Raw genomic sequence first — 23,041 nt, 5'->3', positions numbered from 1 at the left:
AATGTTCACTTCTCATGATTAAAACTCGTATTATGTTATTGGACTCATTTGAACACACTAGTGAGGTGTTCCATTGTGATTCCCTCTTTCTCTAAATTTTACGATGATGTCGTCCATGACATTCTCCAAATTTTCTTAATACAAAAAATATCTCTCTCACCTTTTCATTAACAAATTATTACCGGTAACAATGCATTCAAAAAATTAATTTTTATCTGATATTTTAAAAATGACAGTAAAAAATATTGTTTTCGTAAAAAATCCAATATAAATTCAATTTTGCCGATATAAAATGTGTAAACTTAATTAAAAAATATTTATTTGTAAATATCCGATATAAATTCTAAAAAATAGGCTAAAAGTCCAAAATTTTCTAAAATCATCAAAGAATGACAATTTTAATTTTGAAAGTTGTACGAAAATATTAGAATAAAACCCCAATAAATGGGGGTGCCAGGTAAAAAAAAGAGTTGCAGGACAGATTCTCGAACTCTAGCCTAAAAAACAAAAGAAGCCCAATTAATAAAGCCCAATTAGCCGAAACAATAGCAGAAATAAATAAATTGTCAAAACCCTAATTTCACTTTCACCACGTTCTGGTTTTCAGTCGTCTAGGGTTTCTGAATTGTAGTTTAATCTTCGACTCAACCATGGTGGCCGCAAAGAAAACTGTAATGATTCTGTGTCATTATCATGTTACTCCTTTTCTAGTTACTTCGTCGATTTAGAACTGTGATTTTGACTGTGTGTTTTGATTTTGATCTTGCAGAAGAAGACACATGAGTCTATCAACAACAGACTCGCTCTTGTGATGAAGAGTGGGAAGTACACATTGGGTTATAAAACTGTTCTCAAATCTCTCAGGAGCTCCAAAGGTCATTTTCATTCTTTAGAATTTTTTCGTTGCTTTCTATCGATCTGATCTAACTTCTTCAGCTCCATTGAATTGATGGGTTGTTTGTTGAATTTGGTTTTTATATAATTTTTTTTTTCTTTTCATTTATGTATTGATGAGAGGGAAATGTTCTTTTTACTGTTTTGTTTTGATTTGAATAGAATGAAAACGAAGTGTTTAGGCTGTGAAATCTGATTGAAATGTTCTTTTTTAGGGATTTGTGTGTTTTGTTTCGGAAATATGATTCATTCACAAATAAATTTGGAAGTGTTAATATGTTGACATTATTTTGTTCTGTTTGGTAGAGATTGAAATTAAATTAAATTAAAATTCAATTATTAGACTTAAGTATTATATCTTATTCTTTTTATGACTAATGTGCATGTTGATTTTGTTTATTTGTTGATTAATGAGTGCTCAACTAAATCCAATAACTATCTTTGTGGATGTGGATTTTGCCTGTTGTTAAGATTCTTTGATTATTTGCAGGGAAGTTGATTATCATTGCTAACAATTGCCCACCATTGAGAAAGTCTGAGATTGAGTACTATGCTATGTTGGCGAAGGTTGGAGTTCATCACTATAATGGAAGTAAGTCTTCTATCTAACCACTGTCATTTTGAATTTTAACTAATTAACACTAAGTGAAGAAAAACTAATGCGTGGAATATGTTTATTCAATAGTTTAATTTACTGTTGGGTCTTTTTTGAAACGAGTAGCATTGTGGCATTGTGAGAATTTTTATTTTCAATTGTTGGGTTGTTTCTTGCATCAGCGTTTCAATTGCTGGTAGCAGAAAGATTAGATTTATAACAATTTTGCTATGCAATAGTGATATAGTGCCATTATAGTGGTCATTTGACAACACTTTAAGCTATATTACGTCTTTCAAAACATCTGATCATTGACACTACTTAGTTATGACTCTTAAGTTTTCAGTAGTCTTATTATGATTGTACTCTGCTATTTATGAAAGTGAACTAATTTATCTTAAATCCGAGAGTACCCCTATTATATACTAATATCTTTACAATTGTTGAAGATTTCACTTGAGATTAGTTTAGTTATTGTGCATTATAAATTTTTCATGGATTGATGTCTTTGTTGGTCTGCTGTCTTATATCTAACTACAATTGTCTTCTATTCAAATCTCTTAACAATGTTTTCTTGCTTACAGACAATGTTGATCTCGGAACTGCTTGTGGAAAGTACTACAGAGTGTGCTGTCTCAGCATCGTAGATCCTGGTATCATATTATTCTTCAAGTATTATTCGAGCACTAGAAATTAATGTTTTTGTTCAGTTTTTGATTTATTATATATTCTTTTTACAGGTGATTCTGATATCATCAAGTCTTTGCCTGGAGATCAATAGAGCTGTTGCATTACGACTCTGATTTTTGTCACTTTTCAAACAAACATGTGGTTTTCTGTTTGCTGCTTGTTTTTGCTTATTAAGACAATGTTAGAAACAAATTTATGTAGACTTCGGGAAGTATCGGGATATTTGAGTATTATGATCAATCGACTGCTATTTTTTCTTAAAAATGGTTTTATCAAGCTACGTAGTTCTCCAAATTGATGTGTATGTTTGTTTTTACTTATTAAGACAATGTTAGAAGAAACAAATTTATATAAACTGTAGGAACTATTATGAAATTTGAGTATGCAATTTTTTCTCTAAAAATGGTTTATCGAAATATACACTGTATGAACTATTTCATTTAAATTGTTAATTACGCCCTTACAATTAAGAATATACTGCTATACCTTCTTATTTTAGACAAAAACGTTATATTATTTTTTTCTCACATTACTAGTTTTCTTTTTTTTTTTCATACTACAAATCTTTGATTTACAATATCAGTAATTTTTTTTTAAAAAAATTAATATACAATTTTTAAAATAAAATTTTTATATTTAATTTTTAACTTAGTGTTTTAAGAGCACAACTTAGCATTATCGAAAATAAAACTTTTGCAACATTTTTTATAAGAATTTAGTAGAAAACACGTGCCGTCGGGACTTAACCATATATATATTTAGTCAAAATGCTTTGGTAAAACAATGAAACAACTATTAATACATTCAATTTTTTATGTCTTTAAATAAAAATAATAAACATATTTGCTGGTATAAATATCAAATGCTATCTTCTTGTATGATTGCAACCAGGCAACAACATGCATCATACTGCATTGTAAAATGTATAAAATAAGATATCAATAATGTAAAACTTTGAGCCATATAATTATTGTGTGTTTCATCTACGGATACAAAGATAGAAAAGAAGAATAAGCTTACCATCTAACAAAGTGATTGGAAAACCTCCTTGTATACAACATTTGTAGTAGTGGAGCACGAAACATTCTCTTTGTCGTGTATTAAGATTTTAAGACCATTTTTAGTAGTAACTATTGAAATTGCAACATAAAGTTGTCCATGACTAAAAACAAGAGAAGGCAAATACAACCCAACACTATCAAGAGACTGACCTTGAGACATATTAATTGTCATTGCGTAAGAGACAATGATCGGAAATTGTCTCCTAATCAACTTAAATGGCCACGGTGACTCAGAAGGTGACATAGACATTCAAGGAATGTAAAAAAGGTTACCTATGTTCTTGTCAGAAATAATTTTTGCCTCAATGACATGATTGACCAATCTTGTAACAATCAATCTTGTTCCATTGCACAATCCATCTGATTGGTCCAAATTTCTCATAAGCATAATGGGAGTACCAACTTTCAATTTGATTCTATGATTTGGTAAACCTGATGTTCTCAGTTTGCTAAGAAATTCTGGAGTTAGCACTTCATAAGCTTCAGTATAACTCGTATCAGTTCTATCAATTGAATCGTAACTAAGATACTCTTTCTCTTCTCCTAAAAAAAATTAACAGAAACATACGAACATTAGTAAATTCAACATGATATTTGAGTTATTCTTTTTTCCATGCATCGAAAAAAGAATAAATAATCTTTACATGGTATTAGGTCCAATACATAATGATTGATCTTATCCACAACTTCAATGGTTGAGGCATGAATTGCTTTTCCTTGTAGATATGCATTATCTTGGAATACATTAACCAAATCGGGATATGTATTTTCAACAATAGCTTTGATAGGATCTTCATAATTTTTAATTAATAATTCTTGAGGAATCTCTATGTCAACTAATCCATCATTTGGTTCAGATATCTTACCATCACCAACATTTAAAATCCATTTTGAGAACTCCGCTAATTCCTTAGAACTTGTATTATCGCTTTCCTGCTAAAGTCTCATGTTTTTTGTTAGTGTTAGAACCTGACAATAGTCCCATATATAAGAGGAGCATATTGATGCATGAACAATATCAGAACGCCCTGCTCTCGGAACAACTGGAAGAATCTGTCTGAAGTCTCCTCCGAAAACAACAACTTTGCCGCCGAAGATTTTAAGTGTTCTATCCAATGCCTCAAAGCAATTTTTATGAGCCATAGGTGCTTCATCCCATATTATCACATCCGTTGTCTCGAATAACTGAGAATGTTCTGTGTTTTTGTCAATATTGCAAGTGGAGTTGTCGAGTGTTGGCACAGGAATTTTGAACTTTGAATGAGCAATTCGTCCACCTGGCAATAATAATAAAGCTATACCGCTTGAAGCAACAGCAAGCACAATTTTTTTCTTCGAACGAAGTGCACTTGATAGTGTCCTCCACATGAAATTTTTACCGGTCCCTCCATAACCATGTAAAAAAAAGACCCCTCCTCTTTTGTTTCCCGACAACTTCCATGATTTTTTTTCAAAGATTGAGCGTTGTTCATCTATCAATCATAATGTAAATTGTTATATTTCAAAAATTGTATACCCGTGTGACTGTCAAGTTATGCCACCAAATAGTATAAATATAAAATATCACCTGTAAGGGCACGAAAGAGATTGTTGAAGTTTTCTCGCTCAGTTTCGGCATTGTAATCATATTCTTCGTAAATCAGTCTGTTGCCAACGTGTCGTGTGACATAAACATCCGGGTAAGGCATGTCTTTGAATTCGTGCAAACTTCTTCGATTGGATTGCAACATATTCTCAATCTCAATGAGTGTCAAGTTTTTCAACTCAGCTTCTATTAACTGCATATCTATAAAAATACACCAATTAAAACTTGATATGTGGTGGCATGAAGTAAATTGATAAAGGTATCAATTAACAATATATGCATGACAACAACATAGTAACTTATTCCATGTTACATTCAGATTTATGATTCTACAATAGATGTATAGGTCATAATGAACATATATTTGAAGATTGCTTGTTGGTATAATCAGCAATTTGAGATATGCATTAATGCATGTTATACATAGAACAAATTCCTTAACTATATATAACACTACAATGTACCTCTTATATTAGTTAACTGTCTTTGTCGGTGCAAAATACCGTCGGACAACGTCTTCCAAGTTTTATGCCAAACATGACGCGGTCTATTAATTGTACCGGATAGTAGCATAGTGAAAAATAACTTTCTCAAAAAATGTCCTGAACCCCAATCTTTCGCCTCGTTAATGGCTGCAACATATTCCTTGTCATCATTAAGAAATCCCATTTCAAAACATGCATCTCTAAAACTGTCCCGAACAATTCCACCGACCTCTTTTATATCCTCGTAGCATGTTGGCCCTTTTGCAACAGTCAGCATCATTCTTAGGTAATACAACTCACCGGTACTTGGAGGAACCCATATAAGTCTTCCAATGGTATGCCCTTTCTTACGCGGTCTCCTTCGTCAGTATCTTTTATCATAAACAAACTTAATAAGGAAATTTGAGTATGCCCTCTGGATATGTTTTGTTTGCTTCCATCCAAGCGGTAAACATTGATTCCTTCACACTTGGTTTTTCAAGGACCTCATCTATCAGTTCGTAATCGGTATAATAGACCGAATTATCGCCCTCAAGATGAAAATACAATCTTTCTACTGCACGAGACCTTCCATGAATGGGAAAAGAAAATATTCTCCAACATGCTTCGTTTGGTGATACATATCTACAATCAAGATACTACTTGATTTCATCGCCATTTTTAGTGGTCGAAGGACCGTCATTGTCTCCTTCTACGACAGCCGCGGTAATTCTGTCATACCCCTTGTTTATATATTTAAATAAGTACTTAACGGAAGTACCTTGATTACACCATTCCATATTGATGTGAGCTTGAAATTTCTTCAACAGATATGGATTGTAAGGAACAACAAATATGTTATCAAGAACAACGTTCTTTTTCATAACTGTATTTCCAGTATCCCTCCTCCTGTACACAGGATATCCATCCTTATCAACTATAGTCTGAGACTGCCATTTTTTTGGAAAGAATTTAGAGCATTTTGCGTTTTTCATGCAAGGTGACATCATGTTTGCCAAACCACACATACCGTGTATCATATGTGTCTTCACCAGATGATACAATTGCATATCATCTTCTTTTGATGGTATCTCTGCTGAAATAATGTTGTTTATGTCATCGGGAGTGGGATACTTGCTTTGCGGATGCATTAATAGCAAAATATGAGCATGTGGTAAACCTCTCTTTTGGAACTCAATCGTGTACATATCTGCAAAAAATTATAGTAATGAAAGCTTATGATTATATGAGATTTTAAATAGAAGTCATAAACAGAAAACATAGCTTGCGTGCATGAAGTTAATAATATGACTTACATGCAACCACTCTCCCTAAGACATGCTTCTTAGTCAAATCAAACAACAACTCATCCAACTTAATTTTAAAAACTCTTGATATAATGTCGGGACGATCATGAGGCTGCAACCTCATCTTGTGAAGTAGTCTTTTGACTTCGGGTCACATTGGATTGCATGTAAATGTGATAAAAAGGTCAGGAAAACCAATATGGCTACAAATAGCCATTCCATCAAAATACAATTGTTCCATGTATCTTCGACTTCCAACAAAAGTTGATGGTAAAACAACTCTCTTAGCCTTGTTTACTCCTTGAGTGTTTTCTTCCTGTTCTGGACTGTTCAAATTGCAGTACTTTGAAACTCTTAGTTTTTTCTGGTGCTTGCGTATATAATTCAACCTTTGAGACTCCATCATAGTGAAACCATCAACCAAAAATTGCTGGAAAAAGCCTCCTTGACATCAAAAGTGTGTGCGCTTCGGTTGGTCTGGTTTGAATCCGAAACTTAAGCCATTCTCTGATGGTAAGGTTATTCTTCTTTTTCTTTGCTTTTGTTTCCCTGTGTAGAATACCAATTCTAAAACCATCTTCGCCATATGGAAACAAAAGTGGATATTGTAAAGCAAGATAACTTGGATGAAACTCACTTATCCTTTTCAGCTTCCCACTCTGTCTCTCAAGTATAATATGTCTTTTAGAACCTGTATCAACATCACCAACGATAAGTGCCGCAACTTCTAGAACTGACGGTTGATTATAAACTCTTCCGTCCTTGGATCGATCAGCGATTAATTTCAGTTTTAGATCAGGTACATGAGAATCCTTTAGTCGATCTGCTGTCATCCTAAAAGATTTAGCATGTGTGTTGAAGTCATCCAGCATAAGTTTCAATTTTCTAACCGTTTCTGGATGAACATTAGGATTATTACTGTAATATAATATAGAAATCAGTTCGTGTCCATGTGTTATGATAAACTATAGAAGAAGGAAAAAACTGAATAATGTCATAAAGCAAAGTAAGAATTCAGCCATTACCCTATTCCTTGCATTCTATGTTGAATCTCATTCTCAGTGTCATAAATATAAAGCTGTGCAAATTTTGGTGATTGTCCATCCAAAGGGATCATGCTCCCAATTCTATGGCAAGTCTGGCCATGTATCCTAATGTTAGGCGGTCCTCCTGCCGATTGTTATCTATTGTCAAACTTCATTTCAGGTGACGTAAAGGGAAACATAATGTTGTACAATCTGCAATACTGCTGATAATTTATACAGTCTGTATCATTGTTATCAAACAATAGATGCTTTAGTAACGGTGGAGGTTCATTCAAAAGCGGTATCACAACTTTACCATTTCCACAACATAATTGGAATTTGGGTACCGCACTATGTTTTTGTTTGTCTGTCTTCTCTTGATACCACATCAGTGCTCCACAATGTATGCATTCAATTATTGGATCACCAATATATGAGTAGCCTGTTTTATTCAAACAAACACGGAGTAAGTCATAATTTAGAATAAAATAGTCACAAGTTTAGTTGTTTCATGACTGCCAATTGAATATAATATGTTACAGGTATCAAATCATATTAGTTATTTTGAAGTATAAAATAAAGTGTCATATATATAAATACCAGAATTTGGAAGATTTTGCGACGTATAGTTTGATTCTATACTTTCTTCATCATCAAGAGTTGATGTTGTGTCATAGTCAGGATTTGCATTTATGAATTCACAATCACTATCAGATATTGATTCATACGTTGTACCTTCTTCAATGGTTTCATCTGTTTCGTTGTTAACATTTTTGTTGCGGTGAAAATTGCTTGTGGATGAAGACTCACCGCCATGATCAATATTTGAGAATTTATTGAATAGATTGGATGCCATAGATTGAATAACACCAACATTCAATTGTTTTCTGGATGAAACGACTGATCCACTTTGATGTGTATTAACATTTTTGAAGACTTGATCAGGAAAGGAAGAAGTTGTACCACTCGAAGGTGTGTTTGGAATGAGGCTGACAGGAGAACTGAAAGCATTATACGAAGAAGTGTTGTTCCTAATGTTAGCATCGTGTCTGCTCCACCGTGATGTATTTGGTTGAATAATTGACTTTCTTCGTTGATATGCTGTTGCAGCTACCAAGTTAGGGGACACAGTATCCATAGTACATGTTGAATTCGAGCTGCATGAACCAACTTTGGGTGTTGTTGTATTTGACTTCAGTTTATAAGCATAATGATGAATATCATGCTGAAACTGATTGACACCGACGTTTTTACTTGTTGTTGATGACCTTAGAAGCTCTGTTGGATGTGCATTCAAATATTGATTCCTTTGATTCATCACTGAAGAAGTGATGTTAGACAGTGGTGTTCTGATGTTGTCAATGGATGGATGATTGTTCCTACTAAAACAAATTTCAAAATTCAATCCTTTATCACCAACTCTACATCTTTTCAATCTTCTTTCATTAAGAATTTGTTTCCTCCTTCTTCTTGCCAATTCTGCAATTTTCTTACTATTACAATCATGGGATTCCATAATAGATATGTTACTGGTTTACTACATATACTTCATGTAAACAAAATAAAAGACAACATCAAAAGTATGAAAATGTGAAGAGATTTTTTTGCAGGCACATGAAACTTTGGTACATATACTTAATGCATAAAGTCTATTATAAGATCAACCATTAGCTGAGTGATTTAGTACAGGTAAAAATATTTTTTCATATACTTAATTTGTTATTTTAACAGTCAACCAATTAAAACAAAGAGAATAGGGTAAGGAAGTGCATACCTATTCGATATACATGCACAATGGTATAGGATCTATTAGTAAAGTGCTTAGCCGTAATTATTATCTATCTAATTATGACAGTAAAGATGTTAAAGAAATGAGAAGGAATATTAAAGTTGATGGTTAACAGTGTGGTCAACATCATTACTCCATTTAATTAATTAATTGTCAAATTTTAAAACTGTTGGAAAACCACAAATAAATAATAATCAATTATAACATTGAATACAGGAAAATAGATTAACGAAAAAACAAATTAAATTAAAACAAATACACATTGGAAGCCGTAAATGGAGTAAGTAGATGGGGTGAACAATGAATAGTAACAACTTCGGCTTGTAATGTGAAAGGGAAGACACGTTTTGCAAGGCCATACCTCTCAGATTTGGTTTCATATTTTCTTCTTGTGTTATACTCAAAAATCATATCACATAACTTCTTTTACTATTCTTTCCTGCATCCAAATATAAAACCAGTCATATAAACACACTCCCAACACCTTTGATTCAACATATCCCTGTGAACATGTCTTCTTCTTCATGGAGTGGCGGGTAAGGTTATGGAAATAAATTACATACCTCTGTTTGTCTTTGTTGTAAGTTAATTTTCACGTTTTTTTAATAATCTGGAAACTGCCTGGGTACATGTCTTTGAACACAGGTTTTGTCTCTTGACACTGAGGAAATCAATTGCATATTAGGCATGAAAGCTGATGACAATGAGGTCTCTGAGGGCAATACCAACACTGTATTGAAGGAAGTGAAAGTTGAGGAGGATGTTGACCAATGCTCAAAGTCTAAACCTGCTGATGTGGTGAATGAATTAGGGCAAACCTCTAGAGCAAACCATGATGCGCTGTTGAAGGATGTGAAGGTGGAGCATGATGCTGGCTAGCCTTCTGAGGTGAATAACAATGATCAAGGGTTGCAGAAAAAGATATCATGGGAAAAAGAGATCACCAGGTCCCAAATTAGGGGTTATCAAGTTATGGTAAGATTTATGATTTCAATATTATTCTGTTTTGGATGATTAATGATGTCAACATTTGTAACCACAACCAAATTGTTATGCAGCAATTCTCTCAGGAGGTTATAAAGAAATCTCTAAGACCAGACATAACAGGATGCAGGCTTTTTGATCTTGAAGACTTGTCTTTTTATGAGTGTAAGATTTTGAAGTCAAATAGAAAATACGTGGAGATGTATCTTGGACATGGTTGGTAGGCATTTGTAAAGGACAAAAATCTGAAGGTTGGAGATAACTTGGTATTCAACTATAATTCAGACCAAGAAATCTTGTATGTGAGGGTTGACAGGAAAGTCCAGCCGAACAACCATTAAATGATGCATATGTGTGTTTGTTTTAGTGTTTAATTTTATTTTAACTATGGGTACCATCAAAACAATCCTTTTTTTGTTAATGCTGTTTTAGACATGTTGCTGATAACTTTTGTTTTATTGGCCATGTGATATTTTGATGTATGATTAAGTAACCTTCATAATGAAGGTAGTACTACATTATCTTTAATGTTTAAATTTGCATCTATGATCTTGTTGCTTAATTTTCTGGTTAATTTAATCGCAATGTGTACACATTGTCTGTCCATTTTTGGTTGATGGCTTTAGTTATGTGGGCTTGTTTATCAATTAAGCCATGACAGTATTCAAGATCAGGTAATTTAGTTTCTATATACTGGATCTATTCATGGCAATGCCTTAATGTTCTTCAACTTCTAAATATATTTTTTACACAATGTCTGTCCATTTTTGATCTGTTGTATTAAACTATAAAACCATATGCCCATAATTTGCTTAATGGCTTAAGTTCTATGGGCTTGTCAAGAATAAACTGTCATATTTTTTGATTTAGAAACCTAATCTGTCCCACACATTCCCAAGGGTCAGCCAATATCTATGTAATGATCATACTATAGTTTTCCAAAATCACAATGTTTTTAATATGTTTTTAGATGAGACCTAATCTCTTCATATCATTCAAAACCTTTACAATCAATTTGTAAGGTTTAACCTAAATCTGTCCTAAAAATTCAAAACTGTTTTATGATTCTGTTGAAAACATTACTTTACATTATTCAATTTTTATCAACATTTTCAATTAAACAGAATGTACAACAAACAATTTTGCAAGAAACATGTTATATAAAAACTACTATTGGCAACATTGATTTACCTTATACTATTTTTGTACCACCAACCTAAGTTGTCAAACATATTTTAACAATTTCAATTAAACAATGTCAGCATTCTAAATGACAGTTTCTGTTTTTTCACAATTGGATGTTCATTTTAGTGTTACGTGGTTGTTTTTTAGTTAGCATATAAACCATGAATGCCAGCAACCTAAATTGTGAAAGATATACAAATGTTTTCAATTCAACCATGACAGTATTCAATATCAAACTCTCTGTTTTTCACAATTGGATGTTGATTTTAGTGTTACTTAGAATCTAAAGAATTTATCCAAAACATGTACACCATGAATAAGGGATAATGAAGCTTGTAATTTGCAGATAATATTGTATATTATATAAGCAATTCAATTTTGCAAGAAACATGTTATATAATAGATTAGAGTTGCAACTCAATTTCAGAACCAATTTGTCTATAGAAATAGATGATTTGAACTATCATGAAAATCTTAGTACCAGATAAAGATAACCAAACAGAATGTTACAACTTAAATAACTTAATTGTTTTGAGCATAAGGCAACGTTAATTTTAAACTTAAAAATTCTGAAGCTAACTATTTCTCCTTTTTAATATCTTTGGCCAACTTGGTTGATGATTGTTGCACACTATCAACATCTTCCACTGCATCACTTAGAAGGCTCTTAGATGGAGTCAGTCCAGAATTTTCATTTGACGGATCATTTTCTGCAGATGCAGATATAGGTTCCTGCAATAAAAAAGGAAAGCCAAGAATAAAATGATTAACTATGACACAGTTATTATGTGGATCATAAACAAAGAAGTTTACTTTAGTCAATACTCACATAAATGCTTATCATATCATCTTGTGACAAAGGATCAGGGGCTTGAAGCTTGGAAGTCTGCTGAAAATAACAAACAGTCTTAGCATACGCTAAGAAAACTCTAAACGAATCAAAAGAAGATTACAAAGTTTACCTCTTCAAATTTGAAACTGTCCTTAATTTTATTATGGGAATCTTCATCATCTTTGAAGCCAATGACAGAAAGTCATCCATTCTTGTGCTGGAATACAACTCTAATTGCCAATTCCTTCTTCAATATTGAGTCAAGTTCGTAAGGGAATTCAAGTGGATCGTAATCACCAGACTGTAACAATACAAATAATTAGACACAATTAAAATATTTTATTCCAATATTGATTTATGCAACATTTACAAACCTGTATTAAATCCGTTTTCATTTGAAGAGCAGACTTTCCAATTAACTTAACGCAGTCGGTGTCCCAAAAGACAAACTCCGCCTTGGATTTACCGTCAACAGCTGTTACATCAAGCTTATACCTAAAACATTAATGCCAATCAGAATAAAATATTAAACTTGTCTGTTACAATTATAAATAGTACCAAATAGAAATAGAAAATGGATATAAACTAGACCGTGGCACAGGTTTTGAGCTGATATGTTCCTTATAACACTTCAGCTTTCCATCCTTCACAGTCACACTCCTTGTGCATTCCACACAGCCATCATAAAACCAGCCCATCTTCCCAGCTTCAAATTTATCCAGAGTAGCAACGGTCACACAGGTTGTTTCCTACATAGTTGGCCAAATAAAAAAAATGTTATATCATGCTCAGTTAATGACAAAAAATAGGTAACACTCAGACTTTCTTACTTGTTGCAGATTTGTAATCTCAGAGAGACTCATTATTTCAGCTTTCCAAACAAATTTGTCATAGTCAGAATAAAATGAGTTTTGTGTTGCTTCAACTTGCACACTTGAAGAAGATAACAACGACAAATCAACACCGAGTCTGAAAAAATGTAAACACGATAATTCTTGCAAATCAGTTAAGATGAAAACCAATAAGCAATTCAAATTAAATCATAAAAAATTTAAGGAGGGTTTTATACCTTTATTTTAGATTCTTAACTTCATCAATACGAATGTCATTAATCAATAACTTCGTTCTATTCCATGTGTTGGAAACACTAACAGGGAATCCTCCTGAATCACAAGACATTGAAGGAAGAGTTACAATTGTTGTATACAAAAATACCGCAGTTAGATGTATGTAATATATTATGCCAAACTACCTACAAACAAAATAGATTTTTACCTTGAGCCTCTTTAACCCTTGCATTGATTAGGACAATGACAATGTTAGAGTCTTCCTTATTATTCTTATAATACTCATATAGTTGAACTGGAAGTTGTCCCCAAAGAGTACATCGTACAACTGTTTTGCTGGCATCTACAATTGAAAAAACAATCCTGTTCTTGCTACTGTCACCGTTTACTTGGGTTTGAGAGATATCAGACTCCTCCAAGAATATCTAAAAAAATACAAAAAGGGTTGGTTAATGTGAATTCTGGTATAAAATAAATTAGAACACATGAATTGTATAATGAACTTACCAACCAAAACATTTGATTGAAACTTTCCTTCAACTATGGAATCCAAACCAATAATGTTTAGGTAGTAATGAGGGATGTCCGGAAAGTCTGCTTTCTTAACAGAAGTTGATCCACAGAAAGCCAATTTGTATGAATGATTTGTCGATTTAAAAGCAAAATCATTCTTCCCAACTTTGAAATTTTGCATGATATAAGAGGTTCCTGATTCAAGTTCAGATTTGAATTTGGAAACCAAATAAGTAGGGACAATAGCTTGAATCATATCACGCTGTAATCAGTCAACAGTCTATCATTAGTGTTTAATCACAATGAACATATTATATAGATTTAGTGGTGAAGCATATGACGCTGTAGTACCTTCGAATCAACCAAAACCATCTCTATGTGTTCTTTGTTTGAAGAACTTGTCACAGACCATAGATGCTTGCATCTAACTGCTATCTTCCACAAATCTTTGGACTCATTGATGTCTTTCACTTCTTCGATTGGGCGAGCCATGTTTCAGCTTCAAACACTGCAATAAGAGAAGTGAAATCAGATGACTAACAAAGCAAAAACGAATGGGATGCACAGAATATGTAACAACAGATAGAGATGGAGCTGATGGAGACAAAGACGATGAAGCGGTATTGAGAGAACGACTTTAGATAGAGATGGAGCTAAGCAGCAGATTTGAAATGGTTCTCCATTTTTTCATGTTTTATGCAGACTATGGAAGACAAAAGGTTTTATTGAAGAATGAAATTGCAGTAAATGATTTATGTTTTCAAAATAAATTTTGTACACTCAAAGCCACCCTATTGTCTATTATTAATCTTTTATCACGTAGGTTTTATATCTATAGTTTAGGGTTTATTAATAGTACATGGTTATTTCAATACAAAACCTATAACTGTATGAACTATTTCATTTAAATTGTTAATTAGACCCTTACAATTAAGAATATATTGCTATACCTTCTTATTTTAGACAAAAACGTTATTTTATTTTTTTCTCACATTACTAGTTTTTTTTTTCATACTACAAATCTTTGATTTACAATATCAGTAATTTAAAAAAAAAAATTAATATACAATTTTTAAAATAAAATTTTTACATTTAATTTTTAACTTAGTGTTGTAAGAGCATAACTTAGCATTATCGAAAATAAAACTTTTGCAACATTTTTTATAAGAAACAATTATGCTATTTCTCCCTAATTATGGTAGATTATCAACCAGTTATCTCAATTAAGTTTGAGGTAGATACGCATGCAACGTGTCAACCAAATAAATCAATGGTGGGTCCACCCAAATCCTATTATCCCCATTTATTGGTTCTTCAACTTCGCATATATCTTGTTACAAAACATGAATGGCTAAACAAAGATAGCGCAAATTGACTAGGAATAAACTTTAAAAGATAGTATCTCGATCACTTTCAATGAATAAATTCGAATTCGCATCATGCCACTAATATACTCCTAATTAAAATTAAATAATTTTATATTTTGTTCAAAATTTTTGATTTAAAAATATTAAAATCTATCCTGATATTTTGACTGTTTGATCTTAATCGGACGATATAGAATAAGTTGATTGCTTAGAGTCACACAATCAAATTCCAAAAAAGGAAAATCCCAAAGGGGCTTATAAGTAGTATGAACCAACGTTATGCAATTAATGCAAATACTAACTAACAAACTATCCTAAGCTTTTCAGAATCTGAGCTTATTCTGATAAGTGATTATCACCAAACAAAACCTGCAAAGGTATATCATTGTACTTGTACTTTGGTTTTTCAGCTTCTTGGTTAAGTCATTATACTTACTTGTACTTTGGTATTTCTAACAGGCACATTTTCCCCTCAATAACACTCTTGCACACCAACTGTTTGTGCCAGATTCCAAGCAGTTTCATAGTTTTAAGAACACAGTAATTTTTTCTTTGGTTCTTATCCTATTTTGTTTCTTTTTCCTTCTTCAGGTTTTCATGGCTGCATTTGCAGTATGTTACAGAACACCTTACAAGAACACATGCATAGTTCTTGGCAGAGATTCTTTGCACAAGAATGCGGCGAAACTACGTGTTCAGTGTTCATCAGAGTCTAGTTCTGTTAAGAAGAAACTAAGATCATTAGATTCCTATTTTGGAAAACTTAAACATGATACAAAGTTACATGATTCTGATACATCAAATGAGGTGATGAAGGTGCAACAAGGAAATGGATTGGAGTCTCTTGATGAGTATCTTGGCAAACTAAATAATGGTAAAGTGTAATTAGTTTTTTGGATTGTAGTTCCTTCTTATTTAGCTTTAAATATAATTTTAATACCTGCAAATATACCATTGTTTGATTTTAGTCTCGGTAAAAATATTTTATTGTTTTTAGTTCTTGTTAGTGTACATTTTTTTTGGTCCTAGTTGTTTAGTTTTAGTCTTTGAAGCATTTATTCAAATTAATTGATCCTTATAGTAGTAGAATGTTTGATTTTAATCTATCAAAATAAGGAGCAAAATGAATAAATCGTGGTTAATAGATTGCTATGTTTTTAACTCATCCGGCCGCAATAATAGGATTGGATTTGGAATGATGCCTTTCTGACATGGCTGCTCCGGCTGTGTCAGCCAAATATGATATTACTCTTAGATTTTTAAAGATACAAAGTTATTTTATTGAATTTTATTGACATTTGGAATTATGTTTTGCTTAAGACTTATGATTTTTATTTCTAAATATGAATACTTCTTGAAATTTGATTAATTTATTTTAGTTTTTAACTCTATTAGTGGCTACGTCACGAAAATATCGGCCATTCCGCTCCCCGCTCCCGTTCTGTTCCCTTTTTGGGGGTGGAGGCGCTGCACTGCTATCTGAGATTGATAATATAGAATATATATTATGGTCAATGGTGTTTAATTACATTAGGTGGATGATTAATAAGTTGCGACACCTTGTTATATTTATCAACCATATAAAACGCAATCAACCACGCATTTGAACTGCGTTAACCATCTAAACTACTGTCGAGTTTGTGTATCAAATATCATATCTAAACTACTGTCATACATATACATCTACAACCTTTCTTGTTATCATGATAGCTAATTACAAATTTCTCAGTATTGTAATATTTTCTTAATGCATGCTGCAAATATGAATATACAAGAATTTTTTGTATGCAGGCATAAATCAAGAATCTCTTGTGGCATCTTATGTTGAAAATCTGAAGGATGAAAGTTTAGCTCCAAAACAAGTTCTCAGCCAAGATACTCAAAGAACAACAAACTTTAGGAAACCAAATACTTATATGAATATAAGAAGAATAAAAGGTGTAAGTGGTTCAGTATCTGCTATAGATTCACAGCAGATAAATGACACCTCAAGCCTTTACCTCATGTAAGTCTTGATCTGTCATAATTCTTTCCAATACACGTGTCCAAAAATTTTAAGCATCAATCAAAATAGTACTCCATTTTTTATTTTGGAAAATGGTGTTAACTTCTATCATCAGAGGCTATTCTGTGGCAATTTATGCGGACACTCGACTAATTATCACAACTGTATGGATGTATTTGTCAATTCACAAAATTCAGGGACTATTTTGACAGATGCTTACAGTTTTGAGGACCAATTTGCCCGTCGCCCAACTTTTATATTTAACTTTACTATGTTGTTATCTTTGGTGCAGTGGTATATTAGCATCAGTGAACATTGCAGTGTTTCTATTTGAAATAGCAAGTCCTGTAAGAAGTAATGACTTAGAGCTGTTGTCACTTCCATCACTATATGGAGCAAAGATAAATGATTTGATCATGGTTGGAGAATGGTGGAGGCTTATAACACCAATGTTTCTGGTACAAGATTGAATATTGGGTCTGTGTTTCCATTCCACATAGAGATATAGAGTGCACTATATACATGACCCTAGTCATTATCATCTAGGAGAATCACATCATTTAATTCTAATGTTTTATTTTAATTTTTTTTACTCTATTCAATAATAACTTAGATAATTTTAGTATTTATATTTAAAACTAGAGGGGCTGGATTTATCTCCGGTCTGATTTTTAAAACATTGATGGTTCATACTCCTGACGGGATGAGCTCTGTAAATAAAGTGAGAAAATGTCCTAATGTGCGTACTTCTTAGCAAAATTTTCATATGCAGCATGCAGGAATACTTCACTTGGGTCTAAGTTGTTGGGCTCTTGTATCATTTGGGCCTCAAGTTTGCAAAAGCTATGGTTCACTTACATTTTTCTTGATCTACATATTGGGTGGAGTTTCTGGTAACATTGCAAGTTTTCTACATACGCCAGATCCAACTGTTGGTGGGACTGTAAGTATCATTCTACAGTTCCTAGTATTCTAGGGTACTATTAATGGGATTCATTCAGATTCACTTGCAGTAGCCAAATAGTGCAGTTACCCTCATTAATTAATTTCGACTGTTGATATATTTCATTTTGTCTTCAACTTTCGGTGTCTAACATGAACTTGCACTCAGGGACCTGTATTTGCAATAATTGGTGCTTGGCTCATATACCAATTTCAAAATAGAGATGTCATTGCAAATGATGATTCTGAGAATCTATTCAAGAAGGCAATGATTATTACAGCTCTTGGTTTCATATTATGCAACCTTGGTCCAGTTGATGAATGGTATGTATAACTTAGGTCACAATCATATATTATATATGGATTCGAAAAATGTTTATCAAAGTGAAAAACCGAAATCTTTATATGGTGGCCGACTCATTTGTAGGTCACACACGGGCGCAACTTTCACAGGCATGGTATATGGGTTTCTAACTAGTTCAACTCTTCAGCTTGATGATACATCACCACAAACCAGTGGAAAAGGACTCGAACTTGTTAAAAAATACGGTGGTTCTTTCAAATCAGTAATTATATTCGCTATATCCATCGTTGTTTTAAGCTCATTACTTTTGTTTACGGATCCTCCTCTTGATGCATTGGCATCTGTTGATGAAGCAGCTGTTGTAGCCTTGGAATACATGTCAATTTTTTGTTGATGGTCATGAGAGAATCTGTTACTTATCACTAAGATTAGGGTTACAATTTACATATATCTGATTGTATAAGCTCAGTCCTTGGCCTTTAAGAACTATATATGTAATACAAACACTGCTGTTTTTAATGATCTTTCTCAAGTTAGAGTATATAATATATATACATTATTAATTAGTAGTAGTACCATTTCATCATGGATTAGAAGATTCCAAAACATAATTACATATGATTTAAATATGATTCCAAAACATAATTCAACATGGATTAGAAGATTTATCTTATTTCATCATGTACTGATACACATTTCTTTTTACAGAACTAAGTATTTCTAAGAGTTTCTTACACATTTTCTAAGTTTCCTGAACATTAAGCAAGTATCAACTACTTTAAACAAATTTAATATATTATTGGAAAGAAGAAATAACAAAAGGAATTGAATAAGGTTAAGAAAACAATGAATTAAGAATAAAGCTCGCAAAACAATAACCTGCTTGAACATGAAATACTTACTGTTGATGTTTGTAAATATAGTGTTAAGAATATTTGTATATAGATTAGTTCCACACTATTAGGAAGATCCTAAAGTCCCACATTGGTTGGAGATAGATCATTGAAAGAGTATATATAGAGGGACACTCCTCATCTTACCAATCGGTTTTGTAAGGATGAGTTAGGTCAAACTCTAATATGGTATCAGAGCCTAAAGTCCCACATATGGAAGTAAGGATCCAATACTCCACATATGGGGTGTATTAGGAAGATCCTAAAGTCCCACATTGGTTGGAGATAGAGCAGAGATAGAGCATATGAGGTGTATTAGGACCCACTGTCTTCCGGTGAGAAATTTTTGGCAAATCGTGTCATAACTCCGGTTTGCCTTCAATATTGTCGTGACTTATTCCGGCATCCATTTTCGAATTTCTCCGGTCACCACAGGACTGGTGCCGTCATCCGCTGTTGCCGCTATTGTTTCCGGCGACCTTCTGGAAAATTTACCCTACTGGCAGAAATGCCTCATCTGATCTGGCCGATCCCGACGATTTTTCCATCGCCCCGCTCGCCACCTTGCAATTGTTCCAAATCTGATCCTTATGGCTACTCCTCGGAACTTTACGCCAAACTACGATGATTATCTCAGTATCAAAATTATCAGAACTCAGATTCTACTGCTTCGGTTGCACACACCGGTAATTCATCCGCTTGCCTCTCTCAATCATCTTCTCTTGGACTTTGGGTCCTTGGTTCTGGTGCGTCTAATCATGTTACTGGTAATAAAAATCTTTTCACTTCCCTCTCTACCTCGGGTTTCTTACCTACTATAACTTCTGCCTTCTCAAACCCAATCTGAAGGGATTGGTACTGTTCAAATTCAACCTTCTCTCTCTGTTACTTATGTTCTCTATGTACCTAATTGTCCATTTAATTTACTTTCAGTCATTCGTTTAACTCGTTCTTTTGATTATATTGTCACCTTCAATAACAACAATGTTACCCTGCAAGATCGGAGTTCGGGACGGACGATTGGTGTAAGATGTGAGTCTCAAGGCCTTTATTACCTCTCAGTGTCATCTCAGGCATGCTCAGCCAAAGATTTTCACTCACTCTCCATGCTCAGTTAGGTCATCCTAGTCTTCATAAACTATAGAAGTTGGTGCCAAGTTTATCGAAGGTGTCTAATTTACACTGTGAGTCGTGTCAGTTAAGGAAACACACTCGTAGTCAATTTCTCAATCGAGTCAATAAACGAGCTTCGTCCCCTTTTGCTTTAGTTCAATCCGATGTTTAGGGTCCCTCGCGTACTGTCTCTACACTTAAGTCTAGGTATTTTGTCACCTTTATTGATGATTTTTCACGTTGCACGTCGTTATTTTTAATGAAAAATAGTTCTGAATTATTTTCTATTTTTGAACAATTTTATATAAAAATAACTTAGTTTGGTGTGTCTATGCGTACCTTAAGAAGTGATAATGCTCGTGAATACTTATCCCAACAATTTCAAACATTTATGTCCACAATGGTATTCTCCACCAAACATCTTGTCCTCATACACCTCAACAAAACGGGATAGCCGAACGCAAAAATCGACATCTCGTAGAAACCACTTAGACCCTACTTCTCCATGGTAATGCTTGTTGAAAGTATTTTGGGTAAATATTTTCTAATATATCGTATCCACAGAGACTGAGTAATATTGCTGCCGTTCTATAGTCGAATTATAATGAGTTAGTGAAAAGTATTGGTTTTGCTTGTTTGATTTTAATTTGCAATTAACAGAATAATAATTAAATGATAAAAACAAAGCTTAAAGACGAATAACAATGGTGAAAGAATATGTTGAGTTCTAGGGTTCATCAACCTATTCATATGCAATAATCAATTAATCCACAAGTGAACATTATCTAAGCTATTATCTTCATTCATCCTCAAAACTGATATTATGTCTAATGATCAATCTAGAACCACCTCTACCGGTATGATATTCGATCTCTCAGAATAACTATAAAGATAAAGGGAATTATCCGCGATGATTTATGAAAACTTCTTCAAAATCTCATCTCTGAGTATTAATCAACAAGTCAATGTAAAAACCTAGGGCAAAGGTATAAACCCTATCTCTCGATTGATAGTTCAACAATGATATAAAATAAAAGCAAGGTTTTTCATTGATAATAAAGCTTAAACAATTGTTCCCAGGAATTAATCAAATAATTGCATCTTCATAGGTTAACTACTACCTTAAACTCAACACAATGGGGTTTAGCTCTCCATAGTTATGAAGAACACACAAGGTTTCATGGAAGGATTCATCTTCATCAAGGGAATGTCTTCAATTGATGTTGAATTCTCCGTCGGAAATTGCTTTATGCTCTGGAATAGGATTGCTCTCTGAAATTCGTTCACCAAAGATCTCTCCTCTTATGAGGATTAGGGCTTCTATTTATAACAATTTATCCTTGTAACGCAACCATCGCGCCTCGGCACGTATTGGCGCGGCGCGAACCCAAGTCAGAAGGGATGGCGCGTCTCGCTCCTTATTGGCGTGGCTCGGCCTTTGTTTCACCTTCCTTCTTTGTGATTCTTCCTCTCTAGAAGCTCTACACCTGCGTGTTTCTTCATCTTTACTTCTAAACTTCAATATCTGCACAAATAACACCCAAAATGACGCAAGTTGTTCTACAATTAGCATCGAACCTCTAAAGTTCAATTCTAACTATAAAATCCTTAAAAAGCACAAGATATGTTCACTTCCAGCTAAAAAGGTAGTTAATTTGACAAATGAAAACACTACTAATTCACTCCTAACAATGCTCCACTTTGATTTTTGACTTGTAAGAAATCGAAAGTTGAACATTAGAAGCCTGTAGGGTTAATGAAACGGTTAGAAGTTCCAGAATGGGAATGGGATAGCATTTCTATGGATTTTGTGACGGGTTTACCGAATACTGTGAGAGGTCAAGATTTGATTTGGATGATCGTTGATAGGCTTACGAAGTCGGCTCATTTTGTACCTATTAACATCACATATCTAGTTTCTAAGTTGGTGGAGATTTATACCAATGTGATTGTTAAGTTGCATGGTGTTCCTTTGTGCATTGTCTCAGATAGAGATCCGAGTTTCACTTCAGATTTTTGGAAAAGATTGCAAGGAGCATTGGGTTCTAAGTTGAGGTTGAGTTCGGCGTATCATCCTCAGACAGACGGTCAGACGGAAAGGACAATTCAGTCTTTAGAGGATTTGTTGAGAGCATGTGTTCTTGAGTAGGGAGATACGTGAGATACTTATCTTTCATTGATCGAGTTCACTTACAACAATAGTTACCATTCTAGTATTAGAATGGCGCCTTTTGAAGCATTGTATGGTCGGAGATGCAGGACTCTGTTGTGTTGGCATGAATCTGGTGAGAGTGTAGTACTTGGACCAGAGATTGTTCGAGAGACTACTGAGAAGGTTAAGTTGATTCGTGAGAAGATGAAGACTTCTCAGAGTAGGCAAAAAAGTTATCATGACAAGAGGAGGAAAGATTTGGAATTTTAAGCGG

General features: G+C 33.5%; 3 protein-coding genes and 1 long non-coding RNA gene across 7 annotated transcripts; 2 read left to right on the top strand and 2 right to left on the bottom strand.

The window, feature by feature from the left end:
* The first annotated feature begins 530 nt into the window (after positions 1-530).
* On the top strand, positions 531-2,443 carry LOC131624292 (large ribosomal subunit protein eL30). Its single transcript, XM_058895236.1, has 5 exons — positions 531-671; positions 770-875; positions 1,385-1,486; positions 2,074-2,142; positions 2,230-2,443. Exons 1-5 carry the CDS (start codon positions 651-653, stop codon positions 2,268-2,270), a joined length of 339 nt encoding a protein of 112 aa, XP_058751219.1. The 5' UTR covers positions 531-650; the 3' UTR covers positions 2,271-2,443.
* A 759-nt stretch (positions 2,444-3,202) lies between these two features.
* LOC131624371 (uncharacterized) lies at positions 3,203-6,720 on the bottom strand. The gene is made up of 8 exons (XM_058895323.1): positions 6,606-6,720; positions 5,953-6,499; positions 5,290-5,669; positions 4,808-5,026; positions 4,255-4,712; positions 4,107-4,173; positions 3,514-3,783; positions 3,203-3,390 (listed from the first exon to the last, which is right to left on the bottom strand). The coding sequence occupies exons 1-8, from the start codon at positions 6,718-6,720 to the stop codon at positions 3,203-3,205; spliced, it is 2,244 nt and encodes a 747-aa protein (XP_058751306.1).
* A 5,287-nt stretch (positions 6,721-12,007) lies between these two features.
* Positions 12,008-14,748, bottom strand: LOC131624290 (uncharacterized). 3 transcript variants are annotated; one of them, XR_009290565.1, is made up of 11 exons: positions 14,572-14,748; positions 14,343-14,499; positions 13,986-14,253; positions 13,687-13,903; positions 13,481-13,574; positions 13,242-13,380; positions 13,003-13,160; positions 12,786-12,906; positions 12,542-12,712; positions 12,409-12,465; positions 12,008-12,311 (listed from the first exon to the last, which is right to left on the bottom strand). It is a non-coding gene; the product is annotated as an uncharacterized LOC131624290 (long non-coding RNA). The 3 variants fall into 3 exon arrangements; XR_009290564.1 differs by having other exon boundaries at positions 12,409-12,468; positions 14,343-14,748; XR_009290563.1 differs by having other exon boundaries at positions 14,343-14,747.
* An 830-nt stretch (positions 14,749-15,578) lies between these two features.
* Positions 15,579-19,128, top strand: LOC131624332 (RHOMBOID-like protein 9, chloroplastic). 2 transcript variants are annotated; one of them, XM_058895282.1, is made up of 8 exons: positions 15,639-15,735; positions 15,818-15,855; positions 15,950-16,232; positions 17,150-17,363; positions 17,656-17,821; positions 18,136-18,306; positions 18,475-18,629; positions 18,733-19,128. In XM_058895282.1, the coding sequence occupies exons 3-8, from the start codon at positions 15,956-15,958 to the stop codon at positions 19,001-19,003; spliced, it is 1,254 nt and encodes a 417-aa protein (XP_058751265.1). In that variant the 5' UTR covers positions 15,639-15,735; positions 15,818-15,855; positions 15,950-15,955; the 3' UTR covers positions 19,004-19,128. The 2 variants fall into 2 exon arrangements, with proteins under 2 accessions (XP_058751264.1, XP_058751265.1); XM_058895281.1 differs by lacking the exon at positions 15,818-15,855 and having other exon boundaries at positions 15,579-15,735.
* The last annotated feature ends 3,913 nt before the right edge of the window (positions 19,129-23,041 follow it).

This window comes from Vicia villosa, unplaced genomic scaffold (assembly GCF_029867415.1).
Source record: "Vicia villosa cultivar HV-30 ecotype Madison, WI unplaced genomic scaffold, Vvil1.0 ctg.000114F_1_1, whole genome shotgun sequence".
NCBI classification, from domain to species: Eukaryota; Viridiplantae; Streptophyta; class Magnoliopsida; order Fabales; family Fabaceae; genus Vicia; species Vicia villosa.
This window is presented reverse-complemented; position numbering and strand designations above follow the sequence as displayed.